The sequence below is a fragment of the Rhinichthys klamathensis genome, unplaced genomic scaffold, assembly GCF_029890125.1.
Source record: "Rhinichthys klamathensis goyatoka isolate OS25496 unplaced genomic scaffold, OSU_Roscu_1.1 h1tg000194l_1, whole genome shotgun sequence".
Lineage (NCBI taxonomy): Eukaryota > Metazoa > Chordata > Actinopteri > Cypriniformes > Leuciscidae > Rhinichthys > Rhinichthys klamathensis.
In genome coordinates this window covers 983194-1009219 of record NW_026606720.1, presented here as the reverse complement: position 1 = coordinate 1009219, position 26026 = coordinate 983194, and the positions used below count along the sequence as shown (strand labels likewise).

General features: G+C 39.2%; 1 protein-coding gene across 1 annotated transcript in view; it reads left to right on the top strand.

The window, feature by feature from the left end:
- Nucleotides 1-1832: 1832 nt before the first annotated feature.
- abcg1 (ATP-binding cassette, sub-family G (WHITE), member 1) overlaps nt 1833-26026 on the top strand; it is a 31784-nt gene continuing 7590 nt past the window's right edge. Inside the window, exons 1-6 of the mRNA XM_056262572.1 lie at nt 1833-2071; nt 3359-3602; nt 16985-17102; nt 19304-19436; nt 20699-20749; nt 21445-21590. Of these exons, the coding sequence (XP_056118547.1) occupies nt 2009-2071; nt 3359-3602; nt 16985-17102; nt 19304-19436; nt 20699-20749; nt 21445-21590 (755 nt within the window). The 5' untranslated portion in view covers nt 1833-2008. The remainder of the gene's footprint in view (nt 2072-3358; nt 3603-16984; nt 17103-19303; nt 19437-20698; nt 20750-21444; nt 21591-26026) is intronic.

Below are 26026 nucleotides of genomic sequence, written 5' to 3'. Positions count from 1 at the left end.
CTTATTTTACTTGGTCAAAAACAGCTCTGTTTTCAGCACGCCGTTTCAGTGCATATGACTTTAAATGATAATGAGCTTTGCTGACTCCGCCTCTCTGTTCTGTGTGTACACCGTTTGTAACACAATAACCATAACGCGTTGTTCAGTATAAACGTGGGATTATTAATTATATTGAGAACGTCGTACATAGAAAACATGTCGTAATGTACCCTGACTGAGTGTAAACCTTAGACGCATTCATTGTGAAGCGTGCAGCTAGCGATTTGCAAAGATTAATATAAATATTAATATAAAGTTTAATAAAATGTTACACTCACTTCAGTTCTTCTGGAGGTTCTGCAGGAACACGAATAGCTGGTACCGATCCTTTATTCATGAGCAGCTTCTTAGCAAATCCAGCTTTATACTGATCCTCCTTTATAAAGCAGTCTGGTGTGTGAAATGATTCGCGCAAACATGAGAGCATTGACGTTGCTCGTGGGGAATATTCCCTTCGAAAACAAACTCAGCCACTGCGTCTTCAGCGGTTCGGATTTAGGAACATTAAAATGACTGCTGTGTTCATTATTACACCCAAGAACAGAACACCACAATCGCTTAGACGCCATTCTGCTCATAGACAGTGCTCCAGCATATCAACAATGACCGCGCCGGTCCGCGCAGACTATGATTGACAGCTCTCACGAGCGAGGGCGGGTCTGTGTTGAAACGCTGCTGTCAATCAACAATCGTGGGAGGGGCTTCCGACCGTGTGACATCACACGGTCGAACGGCTCGATTTGAGGCAGGGGAAAACATATAAGGAGATTAAAACAAAAACACTGGATGGATTTTTATCATTATATGATGGTTGTGTACAGGCACTGCCAACACATTTCAGTACAATCAACTTGTAAAAGTGCATGTACCATTATATGACCCCTTTAAATCTTTGCAAAGTGACATCGCCAACAACTTGCCTGGGATGCATAATACGCCATTTTACGCTAAGACCTGATCAGAATCAATGCCGATAGAAATATTATTGTTAAATTAAAAATAGTCTAGCTATGAGTGACCTCATTTAACACTCATTATGTGTATCTCAGCAGTTGAAACTCATTGGAAAACAGGTAGTTGGAAAAACAGGTAGTTGTGCAACTGTGTACGGCCAGAAACGTTGTCAGCAGAAATCTACTATTCAGGACCCACATCAGCGGCAATAGCAGCTCACATGCAGGACCTTGTGACCAGGACCCTTTCTCTCTACACATACACAACCCATTCACACACACACTGGGTTCAAAACTGGTGGGTAAAGAACCATACCCAACTGAACAGGCTTTTTTTTTTTTTTTTTTATACTTAAAATGAAATGGGCATAAAACGATGATGATGATGATGTCTGTTCACTTCTCTCTCTTTTTCAGTGAGAAGCCACCAGAGGGTGTAAATGTGCCTTAAACCTGTTTGTGCATGCTGCATTGGTAGAATGAAAAGTTGAACAATTGAGATATATATATATATATATATATATATATATATATATATTATATTTATATATACCGGTATATAATGTAATATACTATATCATATAATATACTATATATATACTAAATATTATAGCTTACTGACTATATACATACTAAATATTATAGGTTACTAACTATATTGATTACGTTCTAATAGCGTCCGTTTGCGTCTCAACGACGTTTATTGAAAGCTGTCCGCTTTTTAAAACGCACCTCGAGACCTCTCCGATATTTTCCCGTGTCGTACGTGTGTTCCCTTTCATCGCAAAAACGCGTCCCGTGTGTGTGTCCTGTCCTGTGTGTGTGTGTGTGTGTGTGTGTCCTGCCCGCACGGTTGTAGTGACGTCACCAGCTGAACACCGCGCGCAGGTGCTGCTCGTGTAAACAATAACATCGCGAGGAGGAAGACTCGGAGGAGCTGCTGAGGAGGACCAAACAAATGCAAGATCTCACTGCATTGGCCAGAAGCGGATTTAGTCGCTGCACATTTTAGAGGAATGGCATGTCTTATGGCTGCCTTTTCAGTCAACAATACTGCAGTGACCAACTCCATCATAATGGTAAGACTGTTTTATCTCATTGATATCTAGTTATCTATCTATAGGTATGCATGCATATGTGTGTGTGTGTGTGTGTGTGTGTGTGTATACATACATATATGTAGAAATGTATGAATTTTTAATTTGACCATTTAATACTTAACACATTTAGCTGCAAAAAATAAACTGTATGTTTAAAACATGCTTGATTGATGTGTATATCCCGAGTGAACCCGAGTAACCCTCACTGACTCCGGGCACAGATCTGTCAGATCTTCACATGACTGTCACAGACTGCATAACATTGTTGTTGCAAAGATGTTTCTAATGCATGATCAGTTGCTAAATATATCTAAATATAAATATAAAAAAACGTAATGCCAGCACTAATTTGATAAATTCTTAAAATTTCATATGTGATGATGATGGTTTAATATCCTTTTATATTACATCATACAGTTTTAATATGGAGGAACACATTACTGCATTAAACTCACATTTAGCCATCACCGTTTTATTTATTTTTCTCCGAGCTTAGAATAAGCTTTGTCCGATAGTAACCTCATCTGCCTTGTGTAGAGAGAGAGAGAGAGAGAGAGAGATTAGGTTGTCTCTCTTTATATTCCGCGTGCATTTCTGATGAACTTTTATTTTATGTTATGTATACTATACCTATATATGTTATATGTGGTGTTGATGCTTATTGCTTATTATTCTTAATACAAAAATATATATATATATACTGTCAGTACAGTGTTGGCATTAGAGAGCAATAACATGGTCATTCGATACCAGGGTACTCCGATGTACTTACTTTGAAATATACCATGAATATATCATTGTTTACAAGAGACATTGCTATTTTGCTATAGAGCAACAAATCTAGGGTGTGTGTGTGTGTGTTCCTGGTATTCCCTATGTTATGGGGACCACAAGTATAGTAATACCAGTAAATTTTGATCTTGTGGAAACAAATTTTTTTTGATCCCCATGAGGAAACGAGCTTAAAAATCATACTAAGCAATGTTTTTTGTGTGATGGGTAGATTTAGGGGTAGGGTTAGTGTAATGGGAGAGAATATACAGTTTGTACAGTATACAAATCATTACATCTATGTCCCCATAAAACATGGAAACCCAACATGTGAGTGTTAATAGAGTCTTCTTACACTCGTTCATTTTATCCTTGATGACTTTTGAACATCGGAAATTTGTCAGCAGAGATTTTGAGTCCTGAGGGCAAAATCCTCATGTCTTTTCCCTCAAGGCTGCAGTGTATTACATAAGCGTTCTCTCTCTCCATCCTCAGAATACCAACGGACCTCCGGATCTCATGCTAGACCCTAGAACCGTGTGTGTGTCCATTGATGAAATGATATCCAAGCCTGTCGGCAGTCAGCAAACACCACTGTTGCACGGACACCTGAAAAAAGTTGAGAACAATCTGACCGAGGCCCAGCGATTTTCATATCTCCCCCGCAGACCCGCAGTCAACATCGAATTCAAAGATCTCTCGTATTCGGTTCCTGAAGGACCATGGTGGAGGAAAAAAGGTAATGTTTGGCCCTCAAGCCTCGTAGCACTTTAAATGTCATTTAAAGGTAAGGTTGTGATTTACCATACACTTTATTGTGTTGAATAACTAAAGTACAAAAGTAAATTATGTTATCCATTTCACGGAATACCTTTTAGTAAATATGAATTTGCAACTTCATCATTACAAGTGTGACACATGACTTACGAGTCTCAAAAGAAATGATGATACAGTATGTTTTAATTGACCAAAAGCACGATAAAGTTTAGGTAACTGCAATTTAAACTTTGCATAAACTAATACATTTCCATTTAATTACAATTAACATGCAATTAAGTGTCTGAAAACTCACATTCAGTTTGTATAATCTTTTAAAATATTATTATTTCTTTAATAGGTGCTCTTTTTATGTATGCTAAGGTTCTTTTTCACAACCATAGGGACTCACATATTGTGCACTCTATTAAATATTTCATTGTAGAAATAAACAAAAAATGCTACAAAGTGAAATCTTTCGTAGGATAGTGGGAATATTAATACTTGTTTAATCTGATTTGCACAAATGTATGTCTATAATATGTTTTAAAAGCATACTACAAACTAATTTGAATGAAAAGTCAACTAATCTTGCTGTATGTGTTAATTTAATTTACTGCAAGGGTTTCTATTGGAAATGTTCTGGGAATTGGATTGATTTCACGGGGAATGGTTTGTTTTGGATACAGCTTGGCAAGGCAGTGCAAATGAATTGTCTAGTGATATGGAGAGTGTAGGATGTTGAATGGATTAGCCAAGAGTGGTTTTAGGCTTTGTTTTTAAGTTATTTTTTCAAAAATGTCCTTTTAGGTGGATGTTATCCTGAGAATGTCTGAGGAAGTTATCCTCTGAAGTGAATTCATTAATTAAGCACTACGGTTGACATAACAGCCCAGCTGTCTGCTTTGCTCTTTTATTTTATTTTTACATTCACCTTAAAAGTTTTTTTTTTTTTGATGGACAGTGATGTCTTCATTAGGCTCACCATCTGGACATCTTTGTTGATCATTCCAATCGACCAATCAGATTTGAGGAACAAGTTTACAGTTTATGTCAAGTTTAGGCTTACAACCAGGGTTATGTGCTTCTACATCAGTGTTATTCACCTATCATTTCCCTCTGGTTTTAGGGATAAGTTATGGGTAGGGTTAGATTTAGGGTTAGGGATATGTCAACACAATATGTTGACCCAGGAACGCATATAACGGTGACCCAAGCCAGAACAGACGGCAGAGTTTTTTCATCCTACAATCTGTTTTTTTTTTACTACTTTTTTGTTTTGTTTTTTTGTCACTTGTCTGGTTGTATTTTTCACATATTTCCCCTACAGCTCAGAAGTATTTTTGGATGTGCTCATTTGCTGCTCAGTGTTACCCAGCCCGTCTGCTAAGAAGAATGAATAGCTTACCCATTGGCCCTAATGCTGTTTGCAGATATAAAGGAGTTTTTCCTGTCACAAATCTTTCTCAGAGCAATATTTCGCTTGCGTATCATACTGTTCATAACATTGCCAATGCTCGTTTTTCTGTTTTTTGCTTACTCTACTTTAACTATCACTACTTAAAGTGATCTTATATATCTATTTGCATCTGATATAGCGAGACGAGAGACTGCAATGCTTTCTTGTATTTGATAAAATATCAAATAAAATATAAAAATCATAAAATAAAATAAGTATATACACTAACTCCTCCCACTATTACAAAATTGATTATAGGATCGTGGTGTGGATAGTTAGGCGGATGGCGTTAGCTTTTGACATGACCGAATCCGCCTTTTTCTGAACTCATCCTCCCTTTTCCCTTTTCCAATCGCATATCAGCTCAGAGAGGCGTTTACTGTATCTTAAATTAAAATTAAGATAAAAAAAGTTGACAAAAGCGTCAAACAGTGGGAGTGAAGTGTTTATCTGGTAGGGTCAGGGGAGTGCTTTAGGGACAAGGACACATAATGTCCCAATATGGCAGCATCCATTTATGATTTTAATAAATATTATCAGATACACTGTATATGTTGTTTTCATTGCATACTGTTCAATAATATACTGCAATAGTCTGAGGTGCAATATAGTATCTTCCACTATTTATTTATAGCATCTAACCGCTATTTATACTTAGTGCAAAGAAAATACTGATATTTTAACAATAATGTAAATAGCATCTATCGCTATTTACACTTAGTGTAAATAGGATTTAACTCTATTTGCACCTAGGCCATATTAACATCGCAGGTCTTGATGCCCAATTCCGATTTGTTGACTATATCCGATTTTTTTTTTTTGATGACCAGCTTACATTTTCTTTTAAAAGTGGCCCATTTCCGGTATTTGCATCTACAGTATACACTTGGTGAAACAACACAAGGTAGACATATTGACCCGGAAAAGCCTGGGCCGAAAAGGAAGTAAAAACGGCATGATTTGCAATGGACGCAGATGAAATGATAATATAAGTTTTGCTTTCCGCACCATCTCTAAAGGTCAGCAAGACATTGGATTGATGCTTCGTCCTCCATTGCGCCATTGGAAAGAGTCATGTGATCGCGGTTGGTGTCCACCTGACTTGATGTCATTCGCCTCCGTCGCTTTTTCAATGACGTACGACTCGCATTGACGGGGAAATATCCGATCTGTCCGCTTACATGCAGACGCAAATGCATGTATCCTATTCATTTAGATTTATTTCCGCATACGAATGAGATCTGAAACCATTCTGAGAACATCGGAATCCATGTGCTTTTTTCCTGCTTACACATTCATGGGTCACATCCAACCTGTGCCACATGGGAGGAAAAAAGTGGAATTGGGTCACTTGAACCATGTAATGTAAATGCAGCCTTAGGGCCAGATTTACTAAACAGGGCAAATTAGCAAGAGCACCATTTCTAAAACAGCGCCGATGGGAGTGGAAAGGTCAGCGCACGATCTATACTGGACTTTAATGAACACAGACACAGCCGGATCATTTCAGTAATGACCAACGTAACCTACCAGTTAGCGTTTGGTTTCTTTTTTGGCTAATGGCGCAAACAGCAGTAAATTGACGAGCGCAAACCTTTTTTCCGAAGGGTCCCTGGACTCCAGTTCGAAAACCATTGAAAATGTAATTAATATTTTTATTCATTGTGTGTTTCCCAATGCTTAGTCAGGGAAATTAACACATTTGCTCTGAGAATCAACTTACAACATCTGACCTGCTGCTTAAAGGAATTGTTCATCCAGAAAATTTAATTCTGCTATTTTGTCATCATATGAAATGGTATATACTTTCATATGGCACTTTAATGGCGGCCAGTGGTCACTATAAATGACCTTTTTCTGGGTGGAAATATGCTTAGATAACAGTATAGTCTAAAGGTTATGTATAATATGAGGGTAATAATGGCATAATTGTTTTGTTTTTTCTTTTTAATAATGAAATCGGTTTGAACTAGTTTATTCAAATTGTAATGTATTGTGAATAATTAGCGCCCGAGCACCGATGGTGTGAGGACCCTCTGGAAACATTTGCCTGAAGTAGAAGCAAGTTTCAATGAAACTTCAGCCACACTCCAGTGTCGCTTCTTCCAACAGCCTTGCCATACAATAAACACAAGTCCTAGTCCCATAGCCAACTGGCTCATCGAACTGGTGACTTCACTCAATGTCGTTGGTTCGATCCTCTTAGATAGCATCTGCTTTTTTTGGCTTTCTCCAAAAACAACAGAAATCTCAACACACAGCTCTGACTTCTGCACTCAACGTCAGACACAAGCAGCAAATGGATTGAACTGGCAAACCTCCGGGCACGGTTGAAAGGGTCTGGTCATGAAATGGTCAGGGATAGTACCATGATGTCACAGAATGGAGGTATGGAGCAGAAGTGGACAGGACCGATATAATCCAGGTGTTTTGTGCAGATCACATGCAGCTCTCAGAGCCTCGGGATCAACAGATCCTCTGGCATCCGCATCTGCTTTTTCATTTGAGGCTGCTAACTTGGTTGACAAAAATGAATTCATTCAATATGTTAATATAAGTCGTGCACTGAAATATAATTATGCATATAAAATATAAGCTTTTTTATATGAGAATGATTCCAACTGCTGCAAATTGACTCCTACTTAAGTGGGTCAAAAAAGAGCTCTTAAGTTCAACAAATTGCATTTATTATAAATGACTATTTTCATTTAAATATAAGTAACATGCACGATTAAATGCTTTTGTTTAAAGCGCTTACAAATATAAAGTATTCTCATGTTTGGGACAACTTGGATCATGTCCACAGAAATTGGATATTCACTAAAGCTATGTGACTGGCTGATGGTTTCCGAGTCAAATTCATTATCAATTATTTTCATCATCGATAATCATTTTTGCAGCCCTAATGTACTTTGCTCTGCACTGCACATTATGGCAAATTTAGTTGCTCATTTTAGTATTCAATTCATACATACTGCAGAAATAATAGTATTAACTGTTTGAACATAGTATCTGTGGGATAATCGAGCACCAGTGAATCATTTACATCTTAAACATGTATAGGAAATGACATACATTAGGGACGTTTTGATTTCATGTTGACTTAAAGCAAGTCCATCTGACATGTTATCAGCAGCTTCTAGTTTTTTTTTTTTTTTTACTGAAAAACAATAGAGAGCGACGTGCTGTTTATTATCAATTGATTGCCATTGAAACCGGGCCTTTGAGCTGTCTAACAAATCTTTGTAATCCATACTGAGAGGAAAGAGAGAGCAGCAGCCCAGCTCCGCTCTCACAGCCGGTTACTGTCGGCCAGTGAACTCCAGTAACCTCTGCTTTGAGCTGCGCACTTGTGAAGATACGGCTGCTGAGGAGAGATCTTGTGGAAGAGGCATAACTTGGCAGAATAGCTTAGATGTAGATTGCTCACTTTCCTTTTCCATGAGTTGTCAACTCCGTGTCCAATCACTGAAAAAGGCTTTTACTTAAAACGCACAAACGACATTCGTGTCTCTGTTGCTGCACTAGTGGATTATTCCCGACTGTCCTGTCTTTATCATGTAAACTGACTGTCAGTTTAGCTCATTTATGATTTACTTTATTGTACCTGGTCTCCAAAATAACGTATTCTGTTAACATGTATATGCTTAGATGTATGACCTGACGTCAGATAGATGAATCTTGATGTTGCCATCAGATTTCTAAGGCCCCATCCACACTACTGCGTTTTAGTTTAGAAACGGATAATTAAAACGAATACGATCTCCGTCCACACCACCGTTTTAGCTGCGTATTAGAATTGATCTCCGTCCACATTAAAACGACTGAAAACGCGGATCACGTGACCATTCACCAACACTGGGCATGCGCGTGCCGGTGTAAACACAACTTCATTGATAAAATTATCCCACCATGCTCCGGGTTAACCCCAAACCGACGCTCCATGTACGGTCAACGCCGCCACTGCACACGGGAATTGTCACAGATCGCTCGAATAATAGCTTGACTCCGGCGCATGTAGGCAGTTATAGCGTTGTAAAATGCAGGATTTACTTGTACAACAGCTGCTAGCAAAGATATACGCCATGACTGATGACACCCAAGCATAGAGCCGAGCGCGAGCCTCTACTACGTCATCGTTTCTAAAGTCCTCCGTTTTGACCCGTCTACACTAAAACGCCCTCCGGAGATTCAAAACGAAAAACGGATCGGCAGCGTTTCTAAACTTCTCCGTTTTGGGTCTCCGTTTTAGCCGTTTTAGTGTGGACGGGAGGTGCAAACGTAGCAAAAGGTCTCCGTTTTTAAACGAAAACGCAGTAGTGTGGACGGGGCCTAAGATCCACCTTTTTCCAAATATTGGGCCTCCTTGGAAACATTGCTATAATTCGAACATCATGGATTCATTGTCAGGGATTGTGTCATAAATATTTAATAGTGCAATCTTTTTAATAGCATTTAAAGAACCTCGCACAGCCTTGAGTAACCTCCGGTGGGGGTGAAAATGTCACGGAAAATAGCATCAATGCCTAGCCTACTGAAGCATGCGAAAGACCAAAGTGAACTCTGTGGCGTCTCTCCTTTTACCTCGGCTGGTGATTTGACCCTCATGCTGTAGTAGTATCTCCAGATTTCACGCTGAAAGAGCCTTAGAGAAAGTGAGGTGTTTGCCAAGGAGGCCTAATAGCTTTGGCTCAATTACCCAATGAGATCTCCCTTCATAGGCCTTATTAGCTGCCTGTTACACTGGAAGGGAATCAGTGTTGTTTTGAATTGCACTTTTTATTAGTATTGCAATAAATCAGCTGATGTATTATAGGCAATAGCACAGTAATAAGCACTCATCAAGCTCTTTCCCACCCAGCCCCAAGCAAACCTTCTTTCACTGGGCTGTAACTAATAGATAAGGAGGCATTGAACCTGCACTGTAACAAATAGATAAGGAGTTATGTCTAAATAACTGTACGGTAAATTCTTACCAAGACCAGCATGATTCAGCATTGACAAGCGGGTCACATGAAAAGACGAACATGTACCTGTAGAACACGATCAATGCAAAGTTCTGCACTGCCATCTTTCGTGTCTCCTTATAATCAGTGAAACGTACTATGGTACTGTAATATACAGTATACACCATGGCACTGAATGATTGACATACGTGGTACTCATAAGTACTTCAAAGTACCATGGTATCAGCATGGTGCATGTTTTTTTATTAAAAAAACATGGTTGCACATGGTAAATGTATAAACTCTTACAAACATTAGCATGGTACTAATTTGTTTTTTGGACATGTTTTTCTTGCGCTACTATGGTATTTTGGGCAACTACCATGTATCATGGTACCATGTATGTAAATTCCTTGATATGTACATTTCAGTACCATAGTACTTTTCAAAATACCATAGAATTTAAATCTGATACCATGACTCTACTAAGGTATACCGGTGTAAACCATAAAAAAACATCATAATACGGTGGTACTTATTTGTTTGTGTAGCCAGTATGATCTGGTTCTATAGGTTTTCTTTTTTTTATATATATATACATATGGTAGGTTTTTATATAGTCATAAAATGAATTAACCATTTTGTTTTAGTCTGTCCACCTTATTCTTCAACGCAGAAGTAAGCTATTTCCTATGAATATGCGATACGTCCGATTTATTAGCCGCATAGGTACAAATCAAAGTGCACTTAATGGTAAAACTAATTGCGCTACTACAAGCCAGTGTGTTTACGAGATTGATAAATTCAAATAAAATGATGACAAATACCAGTTTGCAACATTAAGCAGCACAACTGTGTTTGTTCAGCTGAAATAACTGGTAGCAGCTATGCAAGAAATAAGCTTTGCGCAAGTTAAAAATGGCTGTTTCTGCTCCTTTGTTAAAAATAAGGTGAACAAGAGCTGGAAGTTACAGTCATAGAGCCGGTCATACATTAGATAATTGTGGGGTGATAAAAATAATGCGGCTGAAATCATAATGACTCGACTTTATTCTCTGTGGTTCATGGACCAGTGGAAGTCTCTAAAATGATCATGAATGTTAAGTACGTTGCTGATGCTCTAAATGATTTGGTTACGTAGGATGTGAATGTTTGTCGGCACTTCATTTGAATACCGGTCAAACTTACATCTAACCCCACAGGTCATGGGAATTTGTGTTTGCCAAGCGATTTGAATGTTTTCCGGAAAGTTCACTTTCAAAGAACTTGGTTTTGGCCTGATTTTGTTTGAAATGACGTCACGCTTAGCTTGAAGTATATCGGGGTGTTGGGGCACATGAAACAGTGATGTTATCATTTAGCAATACCTCCCAGTATTTCTGTTTCGATTTCTTCGTCATGCACGCTTGATCGTGACTCAAAGTAACCCTTGTCCCTCGTGGCCAGGGAAATATCTCTCCTTCCTGACACACAGCACATCAGGTGCACCAGGCAAAACCATCCTGCCTTTATTTGCTAACCAGCTGGCTTCACCTAGAGACCAAGCCTTTCCATTTCAGAAATAGTGGGATGCTCCTTTCCATGTTGGTGGGGTTACTATAGTGCACAACCAGAGGGAGAAGCCCTGGGATCCTGCGCTAAAAGAGGACAGAGAAGGTCAGAGGTATTTGTGTATTGCTCTGACGGATTGTAAGCACAATCCAATTAAGCTGGCAGCCACTGCAATCAACTGGATTAGCATCTCAGCCTCAGGTACTGGAAACATAACAGGTTACAATCGGTCAGCCTGTAGATGTCCTCTTTTCAGTACACAAAACATCATTTCCCAACTAGTGCGAACTGAATGTAATGCTTTCGGACACTTAATTGCATGTTAATTGCAATTCAATGAAAATGTATTGTAGTTTAAAATGATTTTAAATGCAATTAGCTGAACTTTAGAGTCAGACGTAAGTGCATCTTTATGTGTAATTTAATAAACGCTTTATTTTAAGATGTCATTGTTACAGTGTAATTATACATGTAAGTACTGAGTAATATTAAGCAACTACATGTACTTACTATAGGGTAAGGGGTAGGATTATGATTTGGTTGAGGGTTAGTTACATGCAATTATCCATAATTTACTGTTATTACTATGATAAGTACATGTAACATATGGAACAAGGACACTCTAAAATAAAGTGTTACCTAAACTGCTATTGTTAATAAACCTCTATTGTATTTGAAATATGAGTAAAGTGCTCTACGTCATACTGACAAGTATTTATGGTAAACTGAAATATATTTTAATGTCATTTCTATTGAAACTTGTATGTCATATGCAAATATTACACATTTGTGATAAAGCTGCAATTCAGTATGTTTACAATATATTACATTAAAATGTAACATTGAATAACACTACAGTTAAAATTATAATCAAGTACTTTGCATGTGCTTTAGTGTGTTAGCCAACACATCAAAATAAGTGGACGTCTTTTAATCATGATACAAGATTAGTAAAACATTTAAAATGTACTTTAATGTTGTTTTTATGCCTGTGTTTACAGTTTTTCTCGATTGCTTAAACACATTTCTTGAAACTATGCCTTGTATTGTCAAAACAGTAAACACAAATCCATAACGTCTCACCCAATTCCCCAAACATCCTATTTTCAGGTCAAAATGAAGCTCTACACTCAAAACCATTCACTCTTGCTGAAAAACCAAACTTTGCCCTCAGACAGGACACACAAGCCCTCAAAAATACACACACTACAACACAGTCTTACACACTGGTGCTATAAATTCAAAACAACATTTCCAAAACTGGTAATTCATGTTGCTTGTGGTCCTCCGCCCTCCCTCCCCCCCATCTTTTTTTTTTTTCCTCTCTCCTACTCTTACATAAGATGTGTGTGAGCATCATATGACGGTAAAAGAGCACACACAAACCTTATTCAAATATGGAATTGTATTGGAATGGTAAAGAGTTTTGGTACATGCCTCCACTCAAGGATACAATATGATGAACACGTCTAAGAATGTTCCACATATGGTTGAAATACCATCATTGGCCTAGAAAGATAACATTCTGGTAATAAAGACTATAAAAGAGAAAGGATGCCCTCCCCTCACTGTCACACTCTGCAGCCACTCTGTGTGACTGTACGAATGCTGGCCTTTTCTTGCAAGAACATAAACCTCATCAAAGACAATTGGAAATGTTTGTCTCTTATTCAGTAATAGAAATCTGTTTGCCACCACACCTCCCTGAAGGTTCTGATGATGGAGGCGAAATTTGGCTGTACTCATTGCCCAGCCTCCCTCATAGTCTTACCATGGACAAGGACATGGCCAACTAAAGTGGCTTGAATTTCATCCGAGACTGCTTGTCTTCTTGCCTTTGCCCTTCCTCCTCCTTCTCCTCCTCCTCCTGTTCCTCCTCCTATTCCTCTTCCTCCTCCTGTTCCTCCTCCTGTTCTTCTGCCTCCTCCTGTTCCTCCTCATCCTCCTTTTCCTCCTCCTCCTTTTCCTCCTCCTCCTCCTCCTCCTCCTCTTCCTCTCCCTCCTCGACATATTGCTTAATTTCTCTGTGGATCCATTGTTCCAAAACTCAGTAAACTGATTTTTATCTTTTATAAAAGATTGTATAAGCTTTTATCTATCTATTGAAGGATCTGACTGATGTGTGTTCAATTTTGACTCTTAGTGTTTTCACCTGGGTAATTGTGTGCTAACTGAGCTGAAGCTGTGCTGACCTGAGTGAATAATTTTGAATGCTAGTGCTTTCTAAATGACCACGTGGTGTAGGCAATGAGAAATGAAGGGATTTGTGTGTAGAGGTTTGCTGTGACCGTTCAACAAATCTGACTAATGTGTCAAAACAGGGGAATAGTGTTCATAGTTCAGTGAAATGGGTGTACTTTTTGATAAATGGCATTATGGTTTTGAAATTTTTGTTCAAAAGCCTGGTTATAGTGTTTAAGCAATCGAGAAAAACTGTAATATGCTTTAAGACAAACCATGTGCAAATTCATAAGTCGACACCATTCCTGAGAATTTTCTCTTTAAAACTGTGGTGAACCAAAGACATGCGAGCTGTTTTTAAGGCATGAAAAAAAAGTTCACAAGTTTAATTGTGACATTTTGTGATCAAATAGGAGTTTTAAGGGATACAATTATTGACTACGTCTTTAAAGTAAAATTCGATAATATTACAAAGTGCACTTTTTAAACTTAAGTGCGTTAAAAAAACATAGTCATGAAATTGTACTCTTAAGTACACTTAAGTAACATTTTATTTCATTATCACGAAACGGTAGTTACTGTTGTTTTAAAAAAGTATATATTTTCATAATTTAAAGTACTACTAGTGCACTTCTTTTTCACAAGGGTTTATAATCGTCCCAAAAAATATTTACTTAAAATGTGCAGATGTCAATGCATTAGATAACAAAATGCTATGAAAGATAGCACAAACCTACAAAGGTTTTTTAATTTTTTTTAATTTAACCTTTATTTAACCAGACAAGTCAGTTAAGAACAAGTTCTTATTTTCAAAGACAGCCTGGCAGGAGAATCAAGATCTCCTAAAGGACATACTAACATATTACAACACACACATATACACTCACCGGCCACTTTATTAGGTACCCCATGCTAGTAACGGGTTGGACCCCCTTTTGCCTTCAGAACTGCCTCAATTCTTCGTGGCATAGATTCAACAAGGTGCTGGAAGCATTCCTCAGGGAGTTTGGTCCATATTGACATGATGGCATCACACAGTTGCCGCAGATTTGTCGGCTGCACATCCATGATGCGAGTCTCCCGTTCCACCACATCCCAAAGATGCTCTATTGGGTTGAGATCTGGTGACTGTGGAGGCCATTTTAGTACAGTGAACTCATTGTCATGTTCAAGAAACCAATTTGAAATGATTAGAGCTTTGTGACATGGTGGAAGTAGCCATCAGAGGATGGGTACATGGTGGCCATAAAGGGATGGACATGGTCAGAAACAATGCTCAGGTAGGCCGTGGCATTTAAACGATGCCCAATTGGCACTAAGGGGCCTAAAGTGTGCCAGGAAAACATCCCCCACACCATTACACCACCACCACCAGCCTGCACAGTGGTAACAAGGCATGATGGTTCCATGTTCTCATTCTGTTTACGCCAAATTCTGACTCTAACATCTGAATGTCTCAACAGAAATCGAGACTCATCAGACCAGGCAACATTTTTCCAGTCTTCAACTGTTCAATTTTGGTGAGCTCTTGCAAATTGTAGCCTCTTTTTCCTATTTGTAGTGGAGATGAGTGGTACCCGGTGGAGTCTTCTGCTGTTGTAGCCCATCCGCCTCAAGGTTGTGCGTGTTGTGGCTTCACAAATGCTTTGCTGCATACCTCGGTTGTAACGAGTGGTTATTTCAGTCACTGTTGCCCTTCTATCAGCTCGAACCAGTCTGGCCATTCTCCTCTGACCTCTGGCATCAACAAGGCATTTCCGCCCACAGAACTGCCGCTCACTGGATGTTTTTTCTTTTTCGGACCATTCTCTGTAAACCCTAGAGATGGTTGTGCGTGAAAATCCCAGTAGATTAGCAGTTTCTGAAATACTCAGACCAGCCCTTCTGGCACCAACAATCATGCCACGTTCAAAGTCACTCAAATCACCTTTCTTCCCCATACTGATGCTCGGTTTGAACTGCAGGAGATTGTCTTGACCATGTCTACATGCCTAAATGCACGTAGTTGCCGCCATGTGATTGGCTGCTTAGAAATTAAGTGTTAACGAGCAGTTGGACAGGTGTACCTAATAAAGTGGCCGGTGAGTGTACATTCATTTAAAACATTCACAAGCTGTGATAAAAACACTCCCTAATAGTTTTTTAAGTGCAGAGATTGAAATAAATGACTCCAATTTCAATGACTTTTGTAGCACATTTCAATCATTTGGAGCAGTGGAACTAAAAGCAGAGCGACCATAGACAGACCCGTTTTTTTTTCTAGGGATAATCATTTCAAACTCAAACATTTCATGAATAGAGATTTTTCGGATTATAAAACATAAATTGCACTCAGTATTTGCTCTACAGTCTGCATATGAGTCGGATGGAAAAAAATATACAAACAATGCTATACAATTCAGATTGTATTACTGATTTAAAATGTAGTTTAGTATTTTTTTTTAAGTAGTATATTTCGGCATCTTTCATTTCTATTCTTGCATGAATGAAAGTAGCTGCCGAGAGCGTTTTCAAGATGGCTGGCGAGTGAACTGACGTGCCTGAAAGGGGACTTTGCTTTATCTCAGTAACTAAGATTTCGAATAAAAAACGCAGTTAAACAAATGCTTGTTTTCTAGTAATTTTGCATGCTTGTTTCAAAACACATTTGGACACTTTATGAACTTAATTGGACATGTCGATCTTGTAGTCTAATGCAACCAAAAATTGTAATGAACTAATACAATCCATACATTTTAAGTAAGTAAACGTTCAAACGCTCTTTGAGGCTAGTGTATATTAGTCAAGAACCTACAGAGCTTACAAATCTGCACACAAAGCTAGCGTAATATGGTGAAGAATGCATTATATACCTTGACAAAAGAAAATCAATAGGTATTGTAGAAACGTCATAGCATCAGTCCATTATTCTTTTAAAGTTATAGACGAAAAGGTACACTGAGAGGAACAGGTCAGGTAGAGGTAAGAACAGGGTTTATCCATAGATACTCACACCAGCAAACATGTTCATTCACCTGGAAATTTTCAGAAACCCGACATTGAACAAACAAATAACCCTTTTCACCTGCAATCACAAACTGGCCATTATGTAAGCAGGAGCATTTGAATGGGATTTTGGCAGGTTCATTACATGATTGGGAGGAACAGCTCAGGTTGTTCATTGTGCTTATTGTCCGGACTGTGGAAGGTTTCTCACACGGCTCTTTCTCTGTTTCCACCCTGTTTCAGGTTACAAGACTCTTCTGAAAGGGATCTCTGGGAACTTCTCCAGCGGAGCTTTGGTGGCCATCATGGGACCCTCGGGAGCTGGGAAGTCTACGTTAATGAACATTCTAGCGGGTTATAGGTTAGTATGACCACGTGAAGCATCCAGCACTAACTATTTTACATTTAGGCAAATTGGTAACCCGTTAAACATGATAGTATTGTCAATAATTTAAGACATTTCTTCTCATTTAGAACCTTTTTGGCATATAGGGTTCTTTAAAGGCCCTTGGATCGCGCAGCTTCGTTTGATGCGTTGACGCAATTTCCACTGAAACAGGAAGCTAAGGCGGAACATATTGAATGGCTCCTCCCCCTTTTCAAATAGCCAATAGCGTTTAGTTTACCTCACAGACTGCAAGTCGGACTTGACGGCCCCATGGAAGCGAATCCGAGCGCTGATGTTACGCTGGATTCAATAGTAAAGCTGTGAATAAATTCTAGCCATTTCATTCTTAACCAGCGTACAGTTGGAAAACGGAATAAAACTCGAGCGTTTGAGCAACCGAACACACATCTCCAACCCACATGGCTCCGTGACGTGTCAACGGTCGCTTCGGCCAGGTGGTGTTTATAGCATAGGGAATAGCATAGATTCTAGAGAGCATTTGATTGGACAGAAGATGTGATCGTGATTCATTTTAGCGGAAGTGAGAGACTGTAAGTTTTGAATGCTTGTATCTCCTAAATGTGAATTTTGTCATTGTTTTGGAACACGCCAGCTTATTCATAACCTTAAGGCTAACATATTCATACTGAAAGCTAAAAAAATGTGCATTTTGATTTCAGGGGGCCTTTAAAATTGAGTCTTTTTTCTAATGCCATGTTTACACCGGACGCGAATAGCGCGTCAGGCGCGAGTGATTTCAATGTTAAGTCAATGCAAAGACGCGTTACGCGCGTAAAAATTCCTGCGGCGCGAATAAGGCGTAGAGCGCGGCGCGGTAGACGCGAATGGCGCGAATTAAGCGTCTGGCGCGTTACGCGCGAATGATTTAGTTAGTGCTATTTGTGCATTCACGCGTTTGACGCGAATTCGCGTCTGCCGCCCGAGTTGAAAAATCTGAACTTCTGCGTCAATTCGCGCCGCGTTAACCAATCAGGAGCCTGCTTGATGCTGTCACGTGGTGAAGTGACAGTTTATAATGTTATTTTATGTTTGGCCTCAATAAATTATTTTGTAATATGACAAACATACTTGGTGTGCAAAGCAAATCTTTCACATAAAAACTCGATTTCAATATATGAGAGATACTCATTTTGTATTGAATGCTATTTATTCCATATCTATTCTATGAAACATTATTATTCTAATGTAAAGACAACAAACACAATTTAGTGTATAAAAACTTTAAAAAAAATCACAGGACAGGTTTCACTTTTGGAGGCTCCATTTATTATCAAAACAAAAATAAATGACAGATTAAGTGGATGCGGGCGAGGGTGAACCTCGCGCCCGGCTGTAGAGCGCGGGCTCGACAGGCATAGACCACTCGAGGCCGAGGCCTTATACGGCCTACGCTGTCCTCGTCAGCATCCTCACCATTAGGTCCACCAAACCTAGCTCCTGGCAAATTGTGAAACTCCTGAAACCCTCCGGAGGGTCTGGTGGACCCGAGTACAGCGACGATGTCCCCTACGCAGCTGTTTCTGCTCTCCAGAGCATATACCAGCGGTGACTCTCTCCAATAATGCTAATGCTCAATAAACATCTAAAAAGATGGCCGCCAAAGGGTTTCGAAACTTTCGCCGCTGGATTTCGCCTCTGACGCGCGTCAATTTCGCTTCAAACTTTTGTTTTTACACGCGTCAATTTCGCCATTGACACGTGAATTAACACAAAGTGGTCAAGTGTCAAACTAGACGCGGTAGACGCGAATTTGACGCGCTATTCGCGTCCGGTGTGAACGTAGCATAAGAGTGCAAAACCCAACCCTTAGTGGGGCATAAGCAGATTGTACAAACACGTATTTATACGATTTCGCCACCAATTCGCCGAAACCTAAAATCGTTACGAATTGCCATGAAAATGCTTTTTTGTATCTTCCACTGGAAGCTGTTCATTATTTATTTAAATGTATTCTTTTTGCGGATACTTTTATGCAAAGCGATTTACAAATGAAGAATGCCTGAAGCAATATGTCTCAGTGTTGTTGATGCCGAATGAATACAGCAATTACTTGACATGTGGGGGAGACCATGATCATTTATCAGGAAATGGTGGTTATAAATGTGATGATGTTACAAAAGACAGTATATGTGAAGATGTGCTTTATCACACAGGGAAACAGGCATGAAGGGGGCGGTCTTGATAAACGGGCAGCCCAGAGATCTGCGATCTTTCAGGAAAGTGTCCTGCTACATCATGCAGGACGACATGTTACTGCCACACCTCACCGTGCAGGAAGCCATGATGGTACGTGTCTGCTGAGATCATCTCATTGAGCTAAAAGTTCAATTAAAAGTCTCAAGTATCTGGAGCTAAAAGTACTTGAGCAAAGATACAGAGGAAGTTTCCACATTTATTTATACATATCAAATTAAAAAAGTACCAACAAAATGCTTCTACCTATAGGCATTTTCAAAATTATTCAGGAAAATGAATTAATAAAACAATGCAATTTGTCATGACTGTCTGTGGCTCTGACACCGGATGTTTCACTGAATGTCCTAACATCTTTTATGTAAAATTTACATTCATTGTCAGACATGATGACAAGTAAACTAATGGCTGTTCTGAAGGTCTGCCCTTGTGAAAAAGAAGTACACTTTAACATACATTTTATTTCATTGGTATTTGTGTACAGTTTAGAATATATGATTTGAAGTACACTATAAGTGCACACTTAGTACAGCACACTTCTTTTTCACCAGGGTAGATTAAATTGTGAAGAGTAAATTTATTAGTATTTACTCAAGTAAAGTACAAATTACGGTAACACTTTATTTTACAGTGTCCTTGTTCCATATGTTACATGTACTTACCATAGTAATAACAGTAAATTATGCATAATCACATCCAACTAACCCTCAACCAAATCCTAATCCTACCCTAACCCTATAGTTAGTACATGTAGTTACTTATTATTACTCAGTACTTACATGTATAATTACATGACACCTTAAAATAAAGTGTAACCCAAATTACTCCAAATAAAACATAAAATTAAAAATCAAAAAAGGGGAACTCCAAGGCACTCTCAATTGAAAAAGTTAAAAAGCCTTTATAATAAAGGCTTTTTAACTTTTAACTTTTTCAATTGAGAGTGCCTTGGAGTTCCCCTTTTTTTATTTTTGGTATTTAGGTTCCCATCCAAAGAGCACCTCTATCTTAATCAAACTTTGGAGTCCAGGAAGCGCTCCTCTACCCCTCCGGTTTTCTTTGAATACATAAAATTAGTTATACACCATGGTTTGAATGTAACCTTTGTTGTTTGAATGTAACGTATTTGTTAATATTTAGTTAAGAAAATAAAATTTTTAATAGCAAGCACATTACCTCATGGTAAATATAACGTACAAACAAACATGTGATCAGCTGTCACAGCTAGTTTCGCAGGAATATGTCTCATGTAACTGCAGTTGTTGTGTTGTTGAGTTGATGCAAATCCCTCTGTTAGCTGTAGTTGTATCGGCTAATGCTCATCATGATCTAAATCACTCACTCTCCCTGCTCAGGTATCAGCTAATCTCAAACTCCAGGAAAAGGATGAAGGCAGGCGTGAAATGGTAAGCGAGAGGCGTGTGAAGTTTCTCACCCGGTTATGTACGTACGGACGAATCTTTATGCTAAAGGTCAGCCATGGGTGCCTTAAACATGACTTGATCGGCGTATAATAATGTTGTTGCATGACCGACACGGATGCTGTTGCAGGAATATGTCCTGATTGGTGAACTCACAGTTAACATGTACACTACTGTACACTTTTATTCAGCAAGGGTGCATTCAATTGAGCAAAAGTGACAGTAAAGACTTGTGCATTGTCACACTAGAATTCTGTTTCAAATAAATGGTATTTATCATAATAATCATCAAAGTATCATAAAAAAAATGTATCACAGTTTGCACACAAATAATAAGCAGCACAATTGTTTAACATTCAACTTTGATAATAAGAAATGTTTCTTGAGCAACAAATCAGCATATTATAATGATTTCTGAAGGATCACGTGACACTGAAGACTGGAGAAATGATGCTGAAAAAATCAGCTTTACATCACAGGAATAAATTATACTTAAAATACACACAAAAAAAGCTATTTTAAATAATAACAATTCACAGTATAACTGTTTTACTGTACTTTGATCAAATAAATGCAAACATTTAAAATTCTTACTGACCACAAACTTTTGACCGGTAGTGTAGATATGTACAGTATGTGCATGCGTTGTCCTTATTCCACATGACATGCTGTTGTTCTAGGTACGGGAAATCCTGACTGCACTCGGCTTGTTAGAATGTGCCAAGACGCGCACATCCAACCTGTCCGGAGGCCAGAGGAAGCGCTTGGCCATCGCCCTGGAGCTCGTCAACAACCCGCCCGTCATGTTTTTTGATGAGCCCACCAGGTGAGCACATTAAACACATTAAACTGTAAAATAAATACATGATAAAAAAAGCTGTGGTTGCCGTAAAAAGAACAGCACGAACATTTTAGGTTTTATGCAACTTAAAGGTGCTATATGTATTTTTTAGCAGCCTCTATCGGTGATGTTTCAGATTGCAACCAATTTTTTCAAGAGCGCTCGTGCTCTTGCGCGTGCTCGAACACAAGAGCGAGCACTCATGGTACCGGCCACACTGAGACTTTCAACACACCGGAGAAAGCATCACACAACATGCTGGAAACTCATGTAAACTCCCACTGCAACGTTACAATAATAGGCTACTTTTATCAGCTTGACGTTGAACTAATGCTCCATGCTCGTACCATGATAACGTTACATTGACTGCATTTAGCCGACATGTGGTGTTATCTAGCATAAGGCATTTCACTAACTATTCGTGTATCTTTCACAATCAGCAATGTCAACATAGATGAATGTATAATATGATAACGAAAACGGTTAGTGAACTAGACTGAACAATTTCAGTGTAACAGTAAGATCGTAGGAAGTAACATTACTGTACTGAACATGTCTGGAAATGTGTATTATAAATAGGGTTGGGTATCGTTTGGGTTTTATCCGATTCCAGTACCTACTCGGTATTTTTTAAACGGTTCCGGTGCTTAAACGGTTCTTAAATCGGTACTTAAGAAAATGAAACTGCACACACTTTATCAAAAAACAATACCCTTTAATTTACAGGGCCAAACTGGACACAATATTAACTTAAATCTTTAAACAATATAAATACAAGTAACATATGGTAATAATAAAACCAATATAAAATAAAAATTCATATTTACGTAATATCAAATGAAACAATATTGTATCAAACAATGTAATAATACTGGAGATTAATAGAGATTACTAGCAGGCAGAGCTGCCAACTCTCACGCATTGACCGTGAGACTCACGCAAATGACCCTTTTCACACAGAAAAATCGCGGACAAAGAGGACACTGACAGACAAGACAGAGAAGGTTACTTTTGATATGGAACAAATCCACAGCTGTCAGATTCTGTCAATATTTTTACGAGATTCACACAATAAATAACGTTTTGGCTCTTTGAAATGTGACAGATCGCTGTAGCGCGTCAGTTCAAACGGCACGTGATACAGCAGCCTACAAATCCACTGCTTCTTAGCTACGCAGCGTTGAGTGAACCTATGAAAGAGAACATCTCTGGTTACTGGTGTAACATATCTCTCAATAGGGAACGGGACGCTGCCAAGCTCCTCGCGCTGCCGACCAGCTTCCTTTTTCGGCAGAGAAATCTGAGGAGCAGATGGCGCGCGCGCGCCAACATAGTATGACGACGTAAGTGCGTCGATGCGGCGCCCGCGCCATCAGCCAATGAATTGGCTTGATTCTATATGGGATTCAGACTATCGGCACACCCAGAGGGCGTTCTGACACGTAATTTTACACGTGAAATGCAGCCAAACCTTGTGAGAAAGAGCGCGCATGCGAGACAGAAGAAACTGTGCTCCAAACTGTGTAGCACACGCACGGCGGAGAGAGAGCGAGCGAGAGACCGTGTGTGTGTGTGTGTGTGTGTGTGTGCGCGCGTGTGTGCCTAATGAAGTTAGGCACCGAAATCAGGCACCGAAATTTTCGTTCTTATTCGGTCTGGTTACTACCGTTTACGTCGGAACCGGTTCCCTATTGGCACCGAGTTTCGGTACCCAACCCTAATTATAAACAATATGATAGTAGTTTCATGAGTGACGTTAGACAGTAGATCTAGCTTACATAAAATAAAAGTTACATCCTAAAGCACCTACTTTTTGTTATCCTGGAACTGTCTTTTGTATTCATTTCATGTCTCATGTATGTTGTAGTTTACCTTGCCATTTCATTACAGTTTACCATTATTTATTTCAGCATATCTGAAAACTTGTAATTTATCACAATAGAAATAGCCGAGGTCTCTCCATAATTCAAACGCTCTGCCGATGTTGATCCGTGTTTTCGTCCTAAGTCGATCCGATTCACGTTTGGCCTGACGAGCTTCAGCAGATATATTTTTTGTTTTGTTTTTTATATTTATGTGGAGTTTGTGTTGGAGTGTGTGTTGTGCTGGAGGCAGGTCATGTTTAGTGTTATCAGACTCCATGTCGTCAGCTGCAATGCCGTCGCATAGACTGTATATAAAAAGGAGAGAGGCTCGGGAGCGCGCTTGCACGTCACATCCGATGGATTTCGCAGAAAATCCGACCCGGAGACTTCACATAGAAATAGGAATACTGGCCTTCAGAGGACAGCAAACCCCGACAAGTGGATCATTGTAATGTGTGATTACAACCCCTTCACACACAGGCAATAAAAAAAGGATTCATTTTAGAAGAAAAGTTACATTTAGTGCCTTTAACTTAAATTTCATTAAAGGTGCAGTAGGCGATTTCTTAGAAACACCGTTGATACTTGAAACCAACTGAAACCAACACACCCCTTCCTTCGTTGCTCCGCCCCTAAAATGCATGCACACGCAATGATTCTGATTCATAGCTGAAGTGAAGCAAAATAATGCTTCAAAATAATGCAATGACACTCCAAACTGTCCTGTTACTCTAGCTAACATTACAACAACAGCATAACTTAGTTCTGTGAAACGGCAAAACCAATGTTACTCACGTCTGGAGCAGAAACAACACAACCTCTGCATTTTTTAAGGCCTTCCCGTTTAGGTCTCTCCAGCGCTGGAAAGCTTTTCTAATATTAACACGGGTCCTAAAGCTCTTTGCCTGATCTTAACCCCTTTTTTTCCAGTGATATTCCTCTGACCTTTTCCTCTTTTGTAATGTCTCTCAGCCATCTCTCTTTCTTTTTTTTTAACCACTAAAATGAAAAATAAAAATTTCCAGTGATATATAATGCATGGCCATGAAGCGAACCATCAAATCGACTCCTCTAAGTGACGTTCCTGAGCCAAATATATCTCTTGTTGAAAAGCTGTTACCCATGAGGTTTCTCTGTTATGTCCTTGTAATGTGTCCATTTCCATATTCACTCGCAGGCTTTGCCCAGATGGGATATTTTTGGACAGTTGAGACCCGGTCTCTACGGACTCTATTAAGCTTTCATTCCTCTCTCGGGGTTTTACCCTCTAAGAACAAGAACGACTCTGATTCTCTGGAGAGCGCAAACTAAAGTCAATTCGGCTTAAAACAATACTTAGTAAATCGCATTTATACGATTGCCATGAATATCCAAGGACAAACAGCTTCTCCTTCATGGAAATCAAAACCACGTGGCATCAGCTTCTATAGGTTGCATAAGAGCAGGACCATTATCATTAATATGATGTCACGGAGTTGTGTTTTGGTTAAGTGGACACTTTAATGGCTCAAAGGAATAATATTTCCCTGTGCATTAGATAAATATCCAATCAGCAAATTGTGTGTAGCATGTGCTATGATATCATTTGAAAGCACTGCTATATTGACAGCTACTAAAGTATTATCCTGTCCTTTAAAATGGACACTTAATCTTCCACTTTATCCAGCGTCTAATATGGCTTTGACAGAGCGAGATCAAGATTATGATTTAATCGTTAACCTTGTCTAGCCCACTGACGTGAGCACTTAAGTGATATCGCAAGGATGTATTGTTATATATTGCAGAAGTATTGCTAAATTATAATATAGTATACATTACACTCACCTAAAGGATTATTAGGAACACCTGTTCAATTTCTCATTAATGCAATTATCTAATCAACCAATCACATGGCAGTTGCTTCAATGCATTTAGGGGTGTGGTCCTGGTCAAGACAATCTCCTGAACTCCAAACTAAATGTCAGAATGGGAAAGAAAGGTGATTTAAGCAATTTTGAGCGTGGCATGGTTGTTGGTGCCAGACGGGCCGGTCTGAGTATTTCACAATCTGCTCAGTTACTGGGATTTTCATGCACAACCATTTCTAGAGTTTACAAAGAATGGTGTGAAAAGGGAAAAACATCCAGTATGCGGCAGTCCTGTGGGCGAAAATGCCTTGTTGATGCTAGAGGTCAGAGGAGAATGGGCCGACTGATTCAAGCTGATAGAAGAGCAACTTTGACTGAAATAACCACTCGTTACATCCGAGGTATGCAGCAAAGCATTTGTGAAGCCACAACACGCACAACCTTGAGGCGGATGGGCTGCAACAGCAGAAGACCCCACCGGGTACCACTCATCTCCACTACAAATAGGAAAAAGAGGCTACAATTTGCAAGAGCTCACCAAAATTGGACAGTTGAAGACTGGAAAAATGTTGCCTGGTCTGATGAGTCTCGATTTCTGTTGAGACATTCAGATGGTAGAGTCAGAATTTGGCGTAAACAGAATGAGAACATGGATCCATCATGCCTTGTTAGCACTGTGCAGGCTGGTGGTGGTGGTGTAATGGTGTGG